This window comes from Salmo salar, chromosome 11 (assembly GCF_965601325.2).
Source record: "Salmo salar chromosome 11, fSalSal1, whole genome shotgun sequence".
Taxonomy (NCBI): Eukaryota; Metazoa; Chordata; class Actinopteri; order Salmoniformes; family Salmonidae; genus Salmo; species Salmo salar.
In genome coordinates, this window is record NC_138301.1 from 121,280,897 (window position 1) to 121,301,454 (window position 20,558).

Sequence of the window (20,558 nt, forward strand, 5' to 3'; positions counted from 1 at the left end):
TCTGTCTCTCTCTCTCTCTCTGGGGTAGTTGTCATGGTACCACTCTGTCTCTCTCTCTCTCTGGGGTAGTTGTCATGGAACCACTCTGTCTCTCTCTCTCTCTCTGGGGTAGTTGTCATGGAACCACTCTGTCTCTCTCTCTCTCTCTGGGGTAGTTGTCATGGAACCACTCTGTCTCTCTCTCTCTCTCTGGGGTAGTTGTCATGGAACCACTCTGTCTCTCTCTCTCTCTGGGGTAGTTGTCATGGAACCACCTCTCTCTCTCTCTCTCTCTCTGGGGTAGTTGTCATGGAACCACTCTGTATCTCTCTCTCTCTCTGGGGTAGTTGTCATGGAACCACTCTCTCTCTCTCTCTCTCTCTGGGGTAGTTGTCATGGTACCACTCTGTCTCTCTCTCTCTCTCTGGGGTAGTTGTCATGGTACCACTCTGTCTCTCTCTCTCTCTGGGGTAGTTGTCATGGAACCACTCTGTCTCTCTCTCTCTCTCTGGGGTAGTTGTCATGGAACCACTCTGTCTCTCTCTCTCTCTCTGGGGTAGTTGTCATGGAACCACTCTGTCTCTCTCTCTCTCTCTGGGGTAGTTGTCATGGAACCACTCTGTCTCTCTCTCTCTCTGGGGTAGTTGTCATGGAACCACTCTCTCTCTCTCTCTCTCTGGGGTAGTTGTCATGGAACCACTCTGTATCTCTCTCTCTCTCTGGGGTAGTTGTCATGGAACCACTCTCTCTCTCTCTCTCTCTCTGGGGTAGTTGTCATGGTACCACTCTGTCTCTCTCTCTCTCTCTCTCTCTGGGGTAGTTGTCATGGAACCACTCTCTCTCTCTCTCTCTCTCTCTGGGGTAGTTGTCATGGTACCACTCTGTCTCTCTCTCTCTCTGGGGTAGTTGTCATGGAACCACTCTCTCTCTCTCTCTCTCTCTGGGGTAGTTGTCATGGAACCACTCTGTCTCTCTCTCTCTCTCTGGGGTAGTTGTCATGGAACCACTCTGTCTCTCTCTCTCTCTCTGGGGTAGTTGTCATGGAACCACTCTGTCTCTCTCTCTCTCTCTGGGGTAGTTGTCATGGAACCACTCTCTCTCTCTCTCTCTCTCTGGGGTAGTTGCCAGCAATCCAATTGAATGGAATACTGAGCCAGGAGATAGACAGACTCTAGATGTTCTGAAATAATCATTTTGACATCATTCTTCCAGTGACCTAAAACAAACCTTTCTTCTCCAAACGTTGTTGAGTCGGTATATAATTAGCCTTGTCCTAGCCAGGACAGACCATAGGGTAGAAGCCTTGGCCCCCCTCCCAATCAATCTCCTTAACTCTGGGTGCCAAGCAGAGAGACATCATCACGTCTCACTTTCAGTCTTTAGTATCCCAGGCTTTAAGGTTACAGAATTGGCATTGTTGAATTACAAACAACAACAACAACAACAACAACAAGAACAAATGGTTAATGCTTACCGGGAAGACGGAAAGAAAAAACAACAAAACAAAAACTCAATCTCTGTTTATTTTTGTGTCTTTAAATAACGAGTCTCTCTTACCGTAGACGTAGAGTAGGTATTCAGCGCTGCTGGTGCCTAGGTGGTTGGAGGCTTCACAGCGGTATGTTCCGTTATCTGTTTTATTCAGGGTGGTGAAAGTGAGCTCTCTTCCCTCTACAATCATACGTTCCAGATCTGGTAATTCTCCTCCATCCTTAGTCCACATCACAGGATCTGGCCTGACGGGTGGGAGAGACACACACACCTCAGACCAAGCCTTGTAGGGTTCATACGTGTGTGTATGTGTGTGTGTGTGTGTGTGTGTGTGGTGTGTGTGTGTGTGTGTGTGTGTGTGTGTGTGTGTGTGTGTGGTGTGGTGTGTGGTGTGTGTGTGTGTGTTGACTTACGATGGGTTTCCTTTGGATACACACTCCAGCTTCAAGTATTGCCCCTCCTGAGGGAACGTCAACGAATTGGTGATCACTACACGAGGAGCATCTAGAGAGAGCGAGAGAGAGGGAGGTTAAGAACGTGTGTGTGTGTGTGTGTGTGTGTGTGTGTGTGTGTGTGTGTGTGTGTGATACTCACAGTGCACCTCCAGTACTTCAGTAGCCTGCTGCGGTGTCTGTAACAGGGCTACGTGGTCTACTTTACAGGTGTACGCTGCCCCGTCATCGTCCCTGTCAACGAGCAGCTGTAGAGAACTGGTCACCGTGAAGGTCTTCCCACTGGCATTCACCTCCTTGGCACCTGGTGGGTTAAAACAATCAACATGATCACAGGTTTGAATCCTGGGCCTCCTGCTCAGGAAACCAACACACTATTAGACCAAGAGGATAGTTTCTCTCTTGGGTCAAAGGTGACACTGGTTTTTAAGTCGCAGGCAGAGCTACCTCATGACGATTAGTGTCGAGTCCTTCATAAACAATCATAATTCGCTATGCCACTTTATTTTCCGTAAAGCATTGCAGTACTATCTCAAAGTAGACATTCACTGAAGGATTCATATTCAGTTTTCATGCTTCAGACACAGCCAGATCGCTCAGGATTGACGTCAGGAAATGCCTTCAACACCGGCCCGTACGGGCAACAGTGAGAACTATTACCATCCAATAGGCTGGTGTTTAGCTGTGGTGTTGTGGGCTGGGATGGTGGATGGGTGTAATCCCAAGGTCACGTGTTCAATCCCAGTGGTAGACATTCACATTTAATAAAACATTTTTTAAACTCTTATCTTAACCCTAACCTTAACCCTTACCCTTACCTTAACCCTTACCTTAACCCTTACCCTTACCTTAACCCTTACCTTAACCCTTACCTTAACCCTTACCTTAACCCTTACCTTAACCCTTACCGTAACCCTTACCTTAACCCTTACCGTAACCCTAACCTTAACCCTTACCCTTACCTTAACCCTTACCTTAACCCTTACCCTTACCTTAACCCTTACCGTAACCCTTACCTTAACCCTTACCTTATCCCTAACCCTTACCGTAACCCTTACCTTAACCCTTACCTTAACCCTTACCTTAACCCTTACCGTAACCCTCACCCTTACCTTAACCCTTACCTTAACCCTTACCTTAACCCTTACCTTAACCCTTACCTTAACCCTTAACCCTTACCTTAACCCTTACCTTAACCCTTACCTTAACCCTTACCTTAACCCTTACCTTAACCCTTACCGTAACACTTACCTTATCCCTTAACCTTACCTTAACCCTTACCTTAACCCTAACCTTAACCCTTACCTTAACCCTTACCTTATCCCTAACCCTTACCTTAACCCTTACCTTAACCCTAACCCTTACCTTAACCCTTACCTTAACCCTAACCCTAACCCTTACCTTAACCCTTACCTTAACCCTTACCCTTACCTTAACCCTTACCCTTACCTAACCCTTACCGTAACCCTAACCCTAACCCTTACCTTTACCCTAACCCTTACCTTAACCCTAACCCTTACCTTTAACCCTTACCTTAACCCTTACCTTAACCCTTACCTTAACCCTAACCCTTACCTTTAACCCTTACCTTAACCCTTACCTTTAACCCTTACCTTAACCCTTACCTTAACCCTTACCTTTAACCCTTACCTTAACCCTTACCTTTAACCCTTACCTTAACCCTTACCTTAACCCTTACCTTAACCCTTAACCCTTACCTTAACCCTTACCCTTACCTTAACCCTTACCTTAACCCTTACCTTAACCCTAACCTTAACCCTTACCCTTACCTTAACCCTTACCTTAACCCTTACCTTAACCCTTACCTTAACCCTTACCTTAACCTTTACCTTAACCCTTACCTTAACCCTTACCTTAACCCTTACCTTAACCTTTACCTTAACCCTTACCTTAACCCTTAACCCTTACCTTAACCCTTACCTTAACCCTTAACCCTTACCTTAACCCTTACCCTTACCCTTAACCCTTACCGTAACCCTTACCTTATCCCTTAACCTTACCTTAACCCTTATCTTAACCCTTACCTTAACCCTTAACCCTTACCTTAACCCTTACCTTAACCCTTACCTTAACCCTAACCTTAACCCTAACCTTAACCCTTACCCTTACCTTAACCCTTACCTTAACCCTTACCTTAACCCTTACCTTAACCCTTACCTTAACCTTTACCTTAACCTTTACCTTAACCCTTACCTTAACCCTTAACCCTTACCTTAACCCTTACCTTAACCCTTACCTTAACCCTTACCTTAACCCTTACCTTAACCCTAACCCTTACCGTAACCATTCAGAATGAATGCCCAAACATAAAGCTTAACCATTAACATTGGAAATTTGACGTTTTGAAGCAACGTTGACATTTGACGTTTAGAGAAAAGTGCAAAAACATCAAATTCTGAAGTGAGACTGTGAGAGATTGTTGTCAGACAACCACAGACTGAATCTGGCCCAAAGCACTCAGACACAGAAAACACACTCAGCAACTCCCTGTCCTGTCCGCGGTGAAACTCTGAAAACATTACACTGACAGCTCCCCAAACACACAACACAACACCATGGGGGGTGTGTGTGTGTGTGTGTGTATGGGTGTGTGTATGTGAGTGAGTGTGTATGTGTGTGTGTGAGAGTGGGTGTGTATGTGTGAGTATGTGTGTGTGTATATGTGAATCAGGGAAGTGTGTGTGTGTATGTGTGAGTGTGTGTATATATGTGAATCAGGGAAGTGTGTGTGTGTGTGTGTGTGTGGTGTGTGTGTGTGTGTGTGTGTGTGTGTGTGTGTGTGTGTGTGTGTGTGTGTGTGTGTGTGTGTGTGTGTGTGTGTGTGAATCAGGGAAATGTTTGTGTGTTAATATTGATTTTCTTTCTGTTGTTCCTAAACAGACTATGGTTGAACAAACACGTCCAAAAGTTGTCTTAAAGTCGGACAGAGAATTTGCTATTTTGTTCTCTCTCTCTCTTTCTCTCTCTGTCTCTCTCTCTCTCTCTCTCTCTGTCTCTCTCTCTGTCTCTCTCTCTTTTTCTCTCTCTCTCTCTCTCTCGCTCTCTCTCTCTCTCTCCTCTCTTTCTCTCTCTCTCTCTTTCTGTCTCTCTCCCTTTCTCGCTCTCTCTCTCTCTCTCTCTCCTCTCTCTCTCTCTTTCTTTCTTTCTTTCTTTCTGGTTTTCTCTCTTTCCTTCACTCATACGTCAACAAACTGTCTTTATAGACTTATCCAAGGTACTATTGTCTAGTGTGTGTGTTTTCACAGCGCTGTAAACAGGCTTTTGAGTAAATCCTCAGTGACGTGTGAATCTCCCACACACACACACACACACACACACACACACACACACACACACACACACACACATACATACACACACACACACAATCACACACACCACAAAATCACACACACACACACATTCCATTTAGTCAGTGTATTTGAGCAGGGGTGTAGTTGAAGGTAAACGTAACACAGTTCACCCCTCTATTTCTTCAACACTACATGTAGCTGCTGTTTAAAAAAATTCCACTTCCACTTCCACATTTCCACTTCCACATTTTCTGTACTTGATTTTTTTTCTCCGTACGAAAAAGGTGTCAACCCCCCCCTTCAAAAATGTCCATCAATTATAATGAACATCCCTTTTTTCACCTGAAGTTTGAGATGAATTTCTTTGGTAATGAAGAGATGGAGTGGAGAAGAGGGGGAGAGAGAGGGGGGGGGGGTACATGACACCCCACTTGACAGGCCATACTGTACACCATATGCATACCCCCTGAGGACAGAGGGATTGGATGGCATAATGAATGGATGGGAGGGAGGGCTGAGGATTAACTCAGAGAAGAAGTGAAAGAGGGATGGGGTCGACTTGGGGGGAGAGAGAGAGACACAGAGACAGACAGACACGGAGACAGACAGACACAGAGACAGACAGACACAGAGACAGACAGACACAGACAGACACAGACAGACAGACAGACAGACAGACAGACAGACAGACAGACAGACAGACAGACAGACAGACAGACAGACAGACAGACAGACAGACAGACAGACAGACAGACAGACAGACAGACAGACAGACAGACAGACACAGAGACAGACCGACACAGAGACAGAGACAGACACAGAGACAGACACAGACACAGAGACAGACACAGACACAGACACAGAGACAGACACAGAGACAGACACAGAGACAGAGACAAACACAGACCGACACAGAGACAGACCGACACAGAGACAGACAGACCGACACAGAGAAAGACACAGAGAAAGACAGAGACAGTTAAGGTATAATTGCTCAGAGAGAAGAACCCCCCTCTCCTCCCAAGCCAGCCCCCAGACTAAGCCCAATCCTGTCCTATGTAAATGAAGATTCTGGCTGCATTACCAATGTGACTCTGTTCCCTATAGTACTATGATCAGAGTCCTATATCTCTGAATATATTGAGCAAGTCCACTACCATAACGCCAGCTGGCTCTGAGAGTTAGGATCTGACTTTGTACAAACCTCCCACTGGTGTCCTAACTTTTGATTGAATGCCCCTCTCTCTCTCTCTCTCTCTCTCTCTCTCTCTCTCTCTCTCTCTCTCTCTCTCTCTCTCTCTCTCTCTCTCTCTCTCTCTCTCTCTCTCTCTCTCTCTCTCTCTCTCTCTCTCTTCTCTCCCTCGCCTTCAGCCAATTGTATCCTCTCTCTCCTCTGTCCAGTCATTGCTAACGCAGCAGAGCTGTCAATTACCTGGTCTCCAGGGGGAGGAGGGCTCTGAGCTGAAACAGGAAGTGACTGAGCATGCAGAACAGATGATTTAGAGAAGCAAATGAGCAAGAGAGAGGAAGGAGGGAGGGAGGAGAGCGGGAGGTAGGGGAAGGAGAGAGGAAGGAGGGAGGAGAGCGGGAGGTGGAGAGAGGAGAGAGGGAGGAGGGGGAAGGAAGGAGGAGAGAGGGAGGTGGGGGAAGGAGAGAGGAGAGAGGGGGGTGGGGGAAGGAGAGAGGGAGATGGGGGAAGGAAGGAGGAGAGAGGGAGAGAGGTGGGGGAAGGAGAGAGGGAGATGGGGGAAGGAAGGAGGAGAGAGGGAGGTGGGGGAAGGAGAGAGGAGAGAGGGAGGTGGGGGAAGGGAGGAGAGAGGGAGGTGGGGGAAGGAGAGAGGAGAGAGGGAGGTGGGGGAAGGAGAGAGGGAGATGGGGGAAGGAAGGAGGAGAGAGGGAGGTGGGGGAAGGAGAGAGGAGAGAGGGAGGTGGGGGAAGAGAGGAGAGAGGGAGGTGGGGGAAGGAGAGAGGGAGAGAGGGAGGTTGGGGAAGGAGTGAGGAGAGAGGGAGGTGGGGGAAGGTGAGAGGAGAGAGGGAGGTGGGGGAAGGAGGGAGGGAGAGGAGAGATGGAGGTGGGGAAAGGAGGGAGGAGAGCGGGAGGAGAGGAGAGAAGGAGGAGAGGAAAGAGGAAAGGAGAGGGGGAGGAAAGGAGAGGGGGATGAGAGGAGCGAGGGAGGTGGGGGGAATGGAAGGAGGGATGGGGAACAGGGAGGAGAGAGGAGTGGGAGGAGAGGAGAGAAGGAGGAGAGGAAAGAGGAAAGGAGAGGGGGAGGAAAGGAGAGGGGGAGGAGAGGAGAGAGGGAGGTGGGGGAAGTAAACAAATCATTCACTATACACAGCCAGTAATTCTGTCAGACAGTTAGTCGGCCATTCAATCAGCCATTCGCCAGTCGGCTATTCTGCCAGTCTGACTGTCAGCCATTCTGCCAGTCATTCAGTCAGCCTGCCAGTCAGCAGGTCATTCACCCACCCAGCCAGTCAGCTATTCAGTCAGTCAGTAAATCAGCCAGTCAGCTAGTCAGTCAGCCAGTCAGTCTGCCAGTCAGTCTGCCAGTCATTCAGTCAGCTAGTCATCTATTCAGTCAGCTAGTCAGTCAGCCAGTAAGTCAGCCAGCCAGTGTGTGTGTCTGTGTGTGTGTTTATTTGTTTGTGTTTGTATACGCCTTTCACACACTAGCGCTTTCTGAAGCTTTTTACCAGCGAGAGAGAGGAGGGAGGGGAGAGGGAGAGGAGAGGGGAGAGGAGAGGAGAGGACAGGAGGGGAGAGGAGAGGAGAGGAGAGGAGAGGAGAGGAGAGGAGAGGAGAGGAGAGGAGAGGAGAGGAGAGGAGAGGAGGGGAGAGGAAAGGAGAGGAGGGGAAAGGAGAGGAGGGGAGAGGAGATGGGAGGAGAGGAGAGGAGAGTGTGTGTGTTAGTGTGTATGTATGCGTGTGCTTTACTTCAGACTAAGTTAACTTTTCATCAACCATGCCAGACTATTGAATCCAAACATATTCCATGTAAATATAGAACTACAGTCAATTTGATCTCTGTAAACAAAAATTAAAAATGAACTTTTCAGATAAATTGCTTTGTTTATTGATTATTGTTTTATTATACAGGTAACCAACATTAGCTGTTTTTCATCCAAGTATAGAAGTTAGAAACATCATTTCGTCAGCAGAATTGGTTAGCAAAAAGCAGATGTGTTTGATCATTCCAGAGAGGGTTTGATCATTCCAGAGAGGGTTTGATCATTCCAGAGAGGGTTTGATCATTCCAGAGAGGGTTTGATCATTCCAGAGAGGGCTTGATCATTCCAGAGAGGGTTTGATCATTCCAGAGAGGGTTTGATCATTCCAGAGAGGGTTTGATCATTCCAGAGAGGGCTTGATCATTCCAGAGAGGGTTTGATCATTCCAGAGAGGGCTTGATCATTCCAGAGAGGGTTTGATCATTCCAGAGAGGGTTTGATCATTCCAGAGAGGGCTTGGCCATTCCAGAGAGGGTTTGGCCATTCCAGAGAGGGCTTGGCCATTCCAGAGGGTTTGATCATTCCAGAGAGGGCTTGGCCATTCCAGAGAGGGTTTGATCATTCCAGAGAGGGTTTGATCATTCCAGAGAGGGTTTGATCATTCCAGAGAGGGTTTGATCATTCCAGAGAGGGTTTGATCATTCCAGAGAGGGTTTGATCATTCCAGAGAGGGTTTGATCATTCCAGAGAGGGTTTGATCATTCCAGAGAGGGCTTGGCCATTCCAGAGAGGGTTTGGCCATTCCAGAGGGTTTGATCATTCCAGAGGGTTTGATCATTCCAGAGAGGGTTTGATCATTCCAGAGAGGGTTTGATCATTCCAGAGAGGGTTTGATCATTCCAGAGAGGGTTTGATCATTCCAGAGAGGGTTTGGCCATTCCAGAGAGGGCTTGGCCATTCCAGAGAGGGTTTGATCATTCCAGAGAGGGCTTGGCCATTCCAGAGAGGGCTTGGCCACTCCAGAGAGGGTTTGGCCATTCCAGAGGGTTTGATCATTCCAGAGAGGGCTTGGCCATTCCAGAGAGGGTTTGGCCATTCCAGAGAGGGCTTGGCCATTCCAGAGAGGGTTTGATCATTCCAGAGAGGGTTTGATCATTCCAGAGAGGGCTTGATCATTCCAGAGAGGGCTTGGCCATTCCAGAGAGGGTTTGATCATTCCAGAGAGGGCTTGGCCATTCCAGAGAGGGTTTGATCATTCCAGAGAGGGCTTGGCCATTCCAGAGAGGGCTTGGCCATTCCAGAGAGGGCTTGGCCACTCCAGAGAGGGCTTGGCCATTCCAGAGAGGGCTTGGCCACTCCAGAGAGGGCTTGGCCATTCCAGAGAGGGCTTGGCCACTCCAGAGAGGGCTTGGCCATTCCAGAGAGGGCTTGGCCATTCTATAAAAGACAGCTGATAGATGCTATTACACACACACACACACACACACACACTGCTGATGCAGCTGCTGTGAGCCAGTCATCCCTCATCGTTTGATTTCTTCTTTATTAAACAGAGACTCCGTCCCAAATGGTAGATTATTCCCTATATAGTATACTACCAGACACTCCAAACATCAATCACACCCTCTGATACAAGCTGGCTGGAATAGTCCCATTTTCACTGGTGATAATAAACATCCCCTCTCCTCTCCTCTCATCCCCTCTCCTCTCCTCTCCTCTCCTCTCCTCTCCTCTCCTCTCCTCTCCTCTCCTCTCCTCTCCTCTCCTCTCTCCTCCCGTCCCACTCTCCTCTCCTCTCTCCTCTCCTCCCGTCCCTCTCTCCTCTCTCCTCTCCTCTCTCCTCTCCTCTCGTCCCCTCTCCTTTCCCCTCCTCCTCTCCTCTCCTCTCTCCTCTCCTCTCCTCTCCTCTCCTCTCCTCTCCTCTCCTCTCCTCTCCTCTCCTCTCCACTCCCTCTCCTCTCTCCTCCCGTCCCCTCTCCTCTCCTCTCCTCTCCTCCCGTCCCCTCTCCTCTCCTCTCTCCTCTCCTCTCCTCTCGTCCCCCTCTCCTTTCCCCGCCTCCTCTCCTCTCCTCCCCTCCTCTCGTCCCCTCTCCTCTCCTCTCCTTTCCTCTCCTCCCCTCCTCCCGTCCCCTCTCCTCTCCTCCCGTCCCCTCTCCTCTCTCCTCTCCTCTCCTCCCCTCTCCTCTCCTCCCGTCCCCTCTCCTCCCATCCTCCTCCTCTCCTCTCCTCTCCTCTCCTCTCCTCTCCTCTCCTCTCCTCTCCTCTCCTCTCCTCTCCTCTCCTCTCCTCTCCTCTCCTCTCCTCTCCTCTCCTCTCCTCTCCTCTCCTCTCCTCTCCTCTCTCCTCCCGTCCCCTCTCCCTCTCCTCTCTCCTCTCCTCTCGTCCCCTTTCCTCTCCTCCCCTCCTCTCGTCCCCTCTCCTCTCCCCTCCTCTCGTCCCCCTCTCCTCTCCTCTCCTCTCCTCTCCTCTCCTCTCCTCTCCTCTCCTCTCCTCTCCTCTCCTCTCCTCTCCTCTCCTCTCCTCTCCTCTCCTCTCCCTCTCTAGTCCCTCCTCTCCTCTCCTCTCCTCCCATCCCCTCTACTCTCTCCTCTCCTCTCCTCTCTCCTCTCGTCCCCTCTCCTTTCCCCTCCTCCCCTCCTCTCGTCTCCTCTCCTCTCGTCTCCTCTCCTCTCCTCTCTCCTCCCGTCCCCTCTCCTCTCTCCTCTCCTCTCCTCTCCTCTCGTCCCCTCTCCTTTCCTCTCCTCCCCTCCTCCCGTCCCCTCTCCTCTCCTCTCCTTTCCTCTCCTCCCCTCCTCTCGTCCCATCTCCTCTCCTCTCCACCCGTCCCCTCTCCTCTCTCCTCTCCTCTCTCCTCTCCTCTCCTCTCGTCCCCTCTCCTTTCCCCTCCTCCCCTCCTCTCGTCCCCTCTCCTCTCCTCTCCTCTCTCCTCTCCTCTCCTCTCCTCTCCTCTCCTCTCCTCTCCTCTCCTCTCCTCTCCTCTCCTCTCCTCTCCTCTCCTCTCCTCTCCTCTCCTCTCCTCTCTCCTCCCGTCCCCTCTCCTCTCCTCTCTCCTCTCCTCTCGTCCCCTCTCCTTTCCTCTCCTCCCCTCCTCTCGTCCCCTCTCCTCTCCCCTCCTCTCGTCTCCTCTCCTCCCCTCCTCTAGTCCCCTCTCCTCTCCTCCCGTCCCCTCTCCTTTCCTCTCTCCTCTCCTCTCCTCTCGTCCCCTCTCCTTTCCCCTCCTCCCCTCCTCTCGTCCCCTCTCCTCTCCTCTCCTCTCCTCTCCTCCCGTCCCCTCTCCTTTCCTCTCCTCCCCTCCTCTCGTCCCCTCTCCTCTCCTCTCCTCCCGTCTCCTCTCCTCCCGTCTCCTCTCCTCTCCTCTCCCCTCCTCTCCTCTCCTCTCCCCTCCTCTCCTCTCCTCTCCTCTCCTCTCCTCTCCTCTCCTCTCCTCTCCTCTCCTCTCCTCAGTCTGTGCCAGCAGCTACCAGACATCCTAAATTAGTTCTGGTTGGTATATACAATAGTATCAACTGGTATTTCCTTTACAGGAATGAGTCAGTTCAGGGTTGTGCAGTACATTTCCTTTACAGGAATGAGTCAGTTCAGGGTTGTGCAGTACATTTCCTTTACAGGAATGAGTCAGTTCAGAGTTGTGCAGTACATTTCCTTTACAGGAATGAGTCAGTTCAGGGTTGTGCAGTACATTTCCTTTACAGGAATGAGTCAGTTCAGGGTTGTGCAGTACATTTCCTTTACAGGAATGAGTCAGTTCAGGGTTGTGCAGTACATTTCCTTTACAGGAATGAGTCAGTTCAGGGTTGTGCAGTACATTTCCTTTACAGGAATGAGTCAGTTCAGGGTTGTGCAGTACATTTCCTTTACAGGAATGAGTCAGTTCAGGGTTGTGCAGTACATTTCTAGACTGTTCTAGGACGGAAACGCAAGACACAACGTGTCCAAATGCTTTTTCATTTTCGTAATAAAAATGTTACTATGAAGGCTGGTCACCAGCGAAAACACAACGAAGGCTGGTCCCCAGCGAAAACACAACGAAGGCTGGTCCCCAGCGAAAACACAACGAAGGCTGGTCCCCAGCGAAAGCAAAACGAAGGCTGGTCAGACCAGCTTGACCAGCTAAACCATGCTGGTTGGACCAGCTTGACCAGCTAAAGCATGCTGGTCAGACTAGCTTGACCAGCTAAACCATGTTGGTCAGACCAGCTTGACCAGCTAAACCATGCTGGTCGAACCAGCTTGACCAGCTAAACCATCTTGGTCAGACCAGCTTGACCACCTAAACCATGCTGGTCGGACCAGCTTGACCAGCTAAACCATGTTGGTCAGACCAGCTTGACCACCTAAACCATGCTGGTCGAACCAGCTTGACCAGCTAAACCATGCTGGTCAGACTAGCTTGACCACCTAAACCATGCTGGTCGGACCAGCTTGACCAGCTAAACCATGTTGGTCAGACCAGCTTGACCACCTAAACCATGCTGGTCGGACCAGCTTGACCAGCTAAACCATGCTGGTCGAACCAGCTTGACCACCTAAACCATGCTGGTCAGACTAGCTTGACCACCTAAACCATGTTGGTCGGACCAGCTTGACCACCTAAACCATGTTGGTCAGACCAGCTTGACCACCTAAACCATGCTGGTCAGACTAGCTTGACCAGCTAAACCATGCTGGTCAGACTAGCTTGACCAGCTAAACCATGCTGGTCAGAGTAGCTTGACCACCTAAACCATGCTGGTCGGACCAGCTTGACCAGCTAAACCATGCTGGTCGGACCAGCTTGACCACCTAAACCATGCTGGTCGGACCAGCTTGACCAGATAAACCATGCTGGTCGGACCAGCTTGACCACCTAAACCATGTTGGTCGGACCAGCTTGACCAGCTAAACCATGCTGGTCAGACCAGCTTGACCAGCTAAAGCATGCTGGTTGGACCAGCTTGACCAGCTAAAGCATGCTGGTCAGACCAGCTTGACCAGCTAAAGCATGCTGGTCGAACCAGCTTGACCAGCTAAAGCATGCTGGTCAGACTAGCTTGACCAGCTAAAGCATGCTGGTCGGACCAGCTTGACCAGCTAAACCATGTTGGTCAGACCAGCTTGACCAGCTAAACCATGCTGGTCGAACCAGCTTGACCAGCTAAAGCATGCTGGTCGGACCAGCTCGACCACCTAAACCATGCTGGTCGAACCAGCTTGACCAGCTAAACCATGCTGGTCAGACTAGCTTGACCAGCTAAAGCATGCTGGTCAGACCAGCTTGACCAGCTAAAGCATGCTGGTCGAACCAGCTTGACCAGCTAAACCATGTTGGTCAGACCAGCTTGACCAGCTAAAGCATGCTGGTCGGCCAGCAGAACCAGGGTTCTACATGAACTTGTTCAGTTGGTTACCAGCAAAGAAAGGAGATTTTAAATGAAGTACCATATGTTATTTTCTGCTAAATCCTCTAGAGGGCAGAATTTGGAAAAAAACAAAACAATACTTCATACCAAAAACGATACCGCCAACAAACCAAACAAAAAGAAAGCAGGGAGTCGTACTGTGATTTCCCACAGTTTGTCTCAGGTTTTCACTCTCAAAATCCCACTTTGTTATAGAAAACTAAAAACAGTGGTCCACAATAATACTTACATCACATCGGGTGGGATTGTTTTTTAATTCAGGTGCAGCAACAGCGAGTGTTCGGCTAACGCTGTTTTCTTGTAGCACACTTGTGATGGGAGTTTTCAAAAACAAGCCACTGGATTGATGCAAATAGTTATGATTCTGCCAGGTAGGTATAGTCTACTTTGTAGTTACCCTTTTTAATTGCCTTTTCCTCTACCCAGAGACGCTAAGGCTCTCATTAGCATCGCTAACGGCTACACAAAGCGGTAGACATATAGCCCCTAAGCACAGCGCACACAGCAGGGCTCCACATTCATGTAGGCTAAATTTGCCAGCGGCACGGAAAGCTATTGGTTCCGAATGAAAACAAATACTGGTCTGGGTCAAGATATGACAGGAAAGCAAAATGATGCATTATTTCAATAGCAGGTGATTTTATATTTCATTTGTGGGCTGATGAGCTAGTAGCCTGTTCAGGGTTCATACAGACATTGGCAAGTCAAAAAAATACAAGGACTTTCAAAAGACTTCATTGTAATTTTCAAGAAAGTACATTTTATATTTAACTGTTATAATAGGCTATAGGAAGAAAATAAATCCACCCAAAATGTATGTATTACCACGAAGAACAATACATTGTGTATCGGCTTTACACAATTGTATTACGCATTGACGTTCACGTTGTTTTTACATTTAAAAAAAAAAAACAGGTCAGATTTGCCTGAATAAATAGACAGTATACTTCTGACAAACACATTAATGAAGTCTGGCCATGTGGTAGCTAGTCAGTCTGGCCATGTGGTAGCTAGTCAGCCTGTCCATGTGGTAGCTAGTCAGTCTGTCCATGTGGTAGCTAGTCAGTCTGTCCATGTGGTAGCTAGTCAGTCTGTCCATGTGGTAGCTAGTCAGTCTGTCCATGTGGTAGCTAGTCAGTCTGTCCATGTGGTAGCTAGTCAGTCTGTCCATGTGGTAGCTAGTCAGTTTGTCCATGTGGTAGCTAGTCAGTCTGTCCATGTGGTAGCTAGTCAGTCTGGCCATGTGGCAGCTAGTCAGTCTGTCCATGTGGTAGCTAGTCAGTCTCTCCATGTGGTAGCTAGTCAGCCTGTCCATGTGGTAGCTAGTCAGTCTGTCCATGTGGTAGCTAGTCAGTCTGTCCATGTGGTAGCTAGTCAGTCTGTCCATGTGGTAGCTAGTCAGTCTGTCCATGTGGTAGCTAGTCAGTCTCTCCATGTGGTAGCTAGTCAGCCTGTCCATGTGGTAGCTAGTCAGTCTGTCCATGTGGTAGCTAGTCAGTCTGGCCATGTGGCAGCTAGTCAGTCTGTCCATGTGGTAGCTAGTCAGTCTGTCCATGTGGTAGCTAGTCAGTCTGTCCATGTGGTAGCTAGTCAGTCTGTCCATGTGGTAGCTAGTCAGTCTGTCCATGTGGTAGCTAGTCAGTTTGTCCATGTGGTAGCTAGTCAGCCTGTCCATGTGGTAGCTAGTCAGTCTGGCCATGTGGTAGCTAGTCAGTCTGGCCATGTGGTAGCTAGTCAGTCTGTCCATGTGGTAGCTAGTCAGTCTGTCCATGTGGTAGCTAGTCAGCCTGTCCATGAGGCAGCTAGTCAGCCTGTCCATGTGGTAGCTAGTCAGTCTGTCCATGCGGCAGCTAGTCAGCCTTTACATGCGGCAGCTAGTCAGTCTGTCCATGCGGTAGCTAGTCAGTCTGTCCATGTGGTAGCTAGTCAGTCTGTCCATGTGGTAGCTAGTCAGCCTGTCCATGCGGTAGCTAGTCAGTCTGTCCATGTGGTAGCTAGTCAGTCTGTCCATGTGGTAGCTAGTCAGTCTGTCCATGCGGTAGCTAGTCAGTCTGTCCATGCGGTAGCTAGTCAGTCTGTCCATGCGGTAGCTAGTCAGTCTGTCCATGTGGCAGCTAGTCAGTCTGTCCATGTGGTAGCTAGTCAGCCTGTCCATGTGGCAGCTAGTAAGCCTGTCCATGTGGCAGCTAGTCAGTCTGTCCATGTGGTAGCTAGTCAGCCTGTCCATGTGGTAGCTAGTCAGTCTGTCCATGTGGCAGCTAGTCAGTTTGTCCATGTGTTAGCTAGTCAGCCTGGACATGTGGTAGCTAGTCAGTCTGTCCATGTGGTAGCTAGTCAGTCTGTCCATGTGGTAGCTAGTCAGTTTGTCCATGTGGTAGCTAGTCAGTTTGTCCATGTGGTAGCTAGTCAGTCTGTCCATGTGGCAGCTAGTCAGTCTGTCCATGTGGCAGCTAGTCAGTTTGTCCATGTGGTAGCTAGTCAGTCTGTCCATGTGGTAGCTAGTCAGTCTGTCCATGTGGTAGCTAGTCAGCCTGGCCAAGTGGTAGCTAGTCAGTCTGTCCATGTGGTAGCTAGTCAGCCTGGCCAAGTGGTAGCTAGTCAGTCTGTCCATGTGGTAGCTAGTCAGCCTGGCCAAGTGGTAGCTAGTCAGCCTGTCAATGTGGTAGCTAGTCAGTCTGTCCATGTGGTAGCTAGTCAGCCTGTCCATGTGGTAGCTAGTCAGTCTGTCCATGTGGTAGCTAGTCAGCCTGTCCATGTGGTAGCTAGCCAGTCTGTCCATGTGGTAGCTAGTCAGTTTGTCCATGTGGTAGCTAGTCAGCCTGTCCATGTGGTAGCTAGTCAGTCTGTCCATGTGGTAGCTAGTCAGTCTGTCCATGTGGTAGCTAGTCAGTTTGTCCATGTGGTAGCTAGTCAGTCTGTCCATGTGGTAGATAGTCAGTTTGTCCATGTGGTAGCTAGTCAGTTTGTCCATGTGGTAGCTAGTCAGTTTGTCCATGTGGTAGCTAGTCAGTTTGTCCATGTGGTAGCTAGTCAGTCTGTCCATGTGGTAGCTAGTCAGTTTGTCCATGTGGTAGCTAGTCAGTTTGTCCATGTGGTAGCTAGTCAGTCTGTCCATGTGGCAGCTAGTCAGTTTGTCAATGTGGTAGCTAGTCAGCCTGGACATGTGGTAGCTAGTCAGTCTGTCCATGTGGTAGCTAGTCAGTTTGTCCATGTGGTAGCTAGTCAGTCTGTCCATGTGGTAGCTAGTCAGTCTGTCCATGTGGTAGCTAGTCAGCCTGGCCAAGTGGTAGCTAGTCAGTCTGTCCATGTGGTAGCTAGTCAGCCTGGCCAAGTGGTAGCTAGTCAGTCTGTCCATGTGGTAGCTAGTCAGCCTGGCCAAGTGGTAGCTAGTCAGCCTGTCCATGTGGTAGCTAGTCAGTCTGTCCATGTGGTAGCTAGTCAGCCTGTCCATGTGGTAGCTAGTCAGTCTGTCCATGTGGTAGCTAGTCAGCCTGTCCATGTGGTAGCTAGCCAGTCTGTCCATGTGGTAGCTAGTCAGTTTGTCCATGTGGTAGCTAGTCAGCCTGTCCATGTGGTAGCTAGTCAGTCTGTCCATGTGGTAGCTAGTCAGTCTGTCCATGTGGTAGCTAGTCAGTTTGTCCATGTGGTAGCTAGTCAGTCTGTCCATGTGGTAGATAGTCAGTTTGTCCATGTGGTAGCTAGTCAGTTTGTCCATGTGGTAGCTAGTCAGTTTGTCCATGTGGTAGCTAGTCAGTTTGTCCATGTGGTAGCTAGTCAGTCTGTCCATGTGGTAGCTAGTCAGTTTGTCCATGTGGTAGCTAGTCAGTTTGTCCATGTGGTAGCTAGTCAGTCTGTCCATGTGGCAGCTAGTCAGTTTGTCAATGTGGTAGCTAGTCAGCCTGGACATGTGGTAGCTAGTCAGTCTGTCCATGTGGTAGCTAGTCAGTCTGTCCATGTGGTAGCTAGTCAGTTTGTCCATGTGGTAGCTAGGCAGTCTGTCCATGTGGTAGCTAGTCAGCCTGTCCATTTGGTAGCTAGTCAGTCTGTCCATGTGGCAGCTAGTCAGCCTGGCCATGTGGCAGCTAGTCAGTCTGTCCATGTGGTAGCTAGTCAGTCTGTCCATGTGGTAGCTAGTCAGTCTGTCCATGTGGTAGCTAGTCAGTCTGTCCATCTGGTAGCTAGTCAGTCTGTCCATGTGGTAGCTAGTCAGTCTGTCCATGTGGTAGCTAGTTAGTTTGTCCATGTGGTAACTAGTCAGTCTGTCCATGTGGCAGCTAGTCAGTCTGGCCAAGTGGTAGCTAGTCAGTTTGTCCATGTGGTAGCTAGTCAGTCTGTCCATGTGGCAGCTAGTCAGTCTGTCCATGTGGCAGCTAGTGAGACTGTCCATGAGGTAGCTAGTCAGCCTGTCCATGTGGCAGCTAGTCAGTCTGTCCATGTGGTAGCTAGTCAGCCTGTCCATGTGGTAGCTAGTCAGTCTGTCCATGTGGCAGCTAGTCAGTTTGTCCATGTGGTAGCTAGTCAGTCTGTCCATGTGCTAGCTAGTCAGCCTGGCCAAGTGGTAGCTAGTCAGTCTGTCCATGTGGTAGCTAGTCAGTCTGTCCATGTGGTAGCTAGTCAGTCTGTCCATGTGGTAGCTAGTCAGTCTGTCCATGTGGTAGCTAGTCAGCCTGTCCATGTGGTAGCTAGTCAGTCGGTCCATTTGGCAGCTAGTCAGTCTGTCCATGTGGTAGCTAGTCAGCCTGTCCATGTGGTAGCTAGTCAGCCTGTCCATGTGGTAGCTAGTCAGTCTGTCCATGTGGTAGCTAGTCAGTTTGTCCATGTGGTAGCAAGTCAGCCTGTCCATGTGGTAGCTAGTCAGCCTGTCCATGTGGTAGCTAGTCAGCCTGTCCATGTGGTAGCTAGTCAGTCTGTCCATGTGGTAGCTAGTCAGTCTGTCCATGTGGTAGCTAGTCAGTTTGTCCATGTGGTAGCTAGTCAGTCTGTCCATGTGGTAGCTAGTCAGCCTGTCCATGTGGCAGCTAGTCAGTCTATCCATGTGGTAGCTAGTCAGCCTGTCCATGTGGTAGCTAGTCAGCGAGTCCATGTGGTAGCTAGTCAGTCTGTCCATGTGGTAGCTAGTCAGCCTGTCCATGTGGTAGCTAGTCAGCCTGTCCATTCGGTAGGTAGTCAGCCTGTCCATGTGGTAGCTAGTCAGCCTCTCCATTTGGCAGCTAGTCAGTCTGTCCATGTGGTAGCTAGTCAGCCTGTCCATGTGGTAGCTAGTCAGCCTCTCCATTTGGCAGCTAGTCAGTCTGTCCATGTGGTAGCTAGTCAGCCTGTCCATGTGGTAGCTAGTCAGCCTGTCCATGTGGTAGCTAGTCAGCCTCTCCATTTGGCAGCTAGTCAGTCTGTCCATGTGGTAGCTAGTCAGCCTGTCCATGTGGTAGCTAGTCAGCCTGTCCATGTGGTAGCTAGTCAGTCTGTCCATGTGGTAGCTAGTCAGTTTGTCCATGTGGTAGCTAGTCAGTCTGTCCATGTGGTCGCTAGTCAGCCTGTCCATGTGGTAGCTAGTCAGTCTGTCCATGTGGTAGCTAGTCAGTCTGTCCATGTGGTAGCTAGTTAGTCTGTCCATGTGGCAGCTAGTCAGCCTGGCCATGTGGCAGCTAGTCAGTCTGTCCATGTGGTAGCTAGTCAGTCTGTCCATGTGGTAGCTAGTCAGTCTGTCCATGTGGTAGCTAGTCAGTCTGTCCATCTGGTAGCTAGTCAGTCTGTCCATGTGGTAGCTAGTCAGTCTGTCCATGTGGTAGCTAGTCAGTCTGTCCATCTGGTAGCTAGTCAGTCTGTCCATGTGGTAGCTAGTCAGTCTGTCCATGTGGTAGCTAGTTAGTTTGTCCATGTGGTAGCTAGTCAGTCTGTCCATGTGGCAGCTAGTCAGTCTGGCCAAGTGGTAGCTAGTCAGTTTGTCCATGTGGTAGCTAGTCAGTCTGTCCATGTGGCAGCTAGTCAGTCTGTCCATGTGGCAGCTAGTGAGACTGTCCATGAGGTAGCTAGTCAGCCTGTCCATGTGGCAGCTAGTCAGTCTGTCCATGTGGTAGCTAGTCAGCCTGTCAATGTGGTAGCTAGTCAGCCTGTCCATGTGGCAGCTAGTCAGTTTGTCCATGTGGTAGCTAGTCAGTCTGTCCATGTGCTAGCTAGTCAGCCTGGCCAAGTGGTAGCTAGTCAGTCTGTCCATGTGGTAGCTAGTCAGTCTGTCCATGTGGTAGCTAGTCAGTCGGTCCATTTGGCAGCTAGTCAGTCTGTCCATGTGGTAGCTAGTCAGCCTGGCCATGTGGTAGCTAGTCAGTCTGTCCATGTGGTAGCTAGTCAGTTTGTCCATGTGGTAGCAAGTCAGCCTGTCCATGTGGTAGCTAGTCAGCCTGTCCATGTGGTAGCTAGTCAGCCTGTCCATGTGGTAGCTAGTCAGTCTGTCCATGTGGTAGCTAGTCAGTCTGTCCATGTGGTAGCTAGTCAGTCTGTCCATGTGGTAGCTAGTCAGTTTGTCCATGTGGTAGCAAGTCAGCCTGTCCATGTGGTAGCTAGTCAGCCTGTCCATGTGGTAGCTAGTCAGCCTGTCCATGTGGTAGCTAGTCAGTCTGTCCATGTGGTAGCTAGTCAGTCTGTCCATGTGGTAGCTAGTCAGTTTGTCCATGTGGTAGCTAGTCAGTCTGTCCATGTGGTAGCTAGTCAGCCTGTCCATGTGGCAGCTAGTCAGTCTATCCATGTGGTAGCTAGTCAGCCTGTCCATGTGGTAGCTAGTCAGCGAGTCCATGTGGTAGCTAGTCAGTCTGTCCATGTGGTAGCTAGTCAGCCTGTCCATGTGGTAGCTAGTCAGCCTGTCCATTCGGTAGGTAGTCAGCCTGTCCATGTGGTAGCTAGTCAGCCTCTCCATTTGGCAGCTAGTCAGCCTGTCCATGTGGTAGCTAGTCAGCCTGTCCATGTGGTAGCTAGTCAGC

The 20,558-nt window shown here is 49.9% G+C and overlaps 1 protein-coding gene across 2 annotated transcripts in view; it reads right to left on the bottom strand.

The window, feature by feature from the left end:
* The window catches only part of LOC106563906 (cell adhesion molecule 2), a 678,594-nt gene that overhangs the window by 83,308 nt on the left and 574,728 nt on the right, over positions 1–20,558 (bottom strand). For both annotated transcript variants that reach the window (XM_014129855.3, XM_082958335.1), the window contains exons 6-8: positions 2,065–2,226; positions 1,884–1,974; positions 1,537–1,715 (exon numbers count right to left, since the gene is read on the bottom strand). In XM_014129855.3, coding sequence (XP_013985330.2) covers positions 1,537–1,715; positions 1,884–1,974; positions 2,065–2,226 — 432 coding nt within the window. The remainder of the gene's footprint in view (positions 1–1,536; positions 1,716–1,883; positions 1,975–2,064; positions 2,227–20,558) is intronic.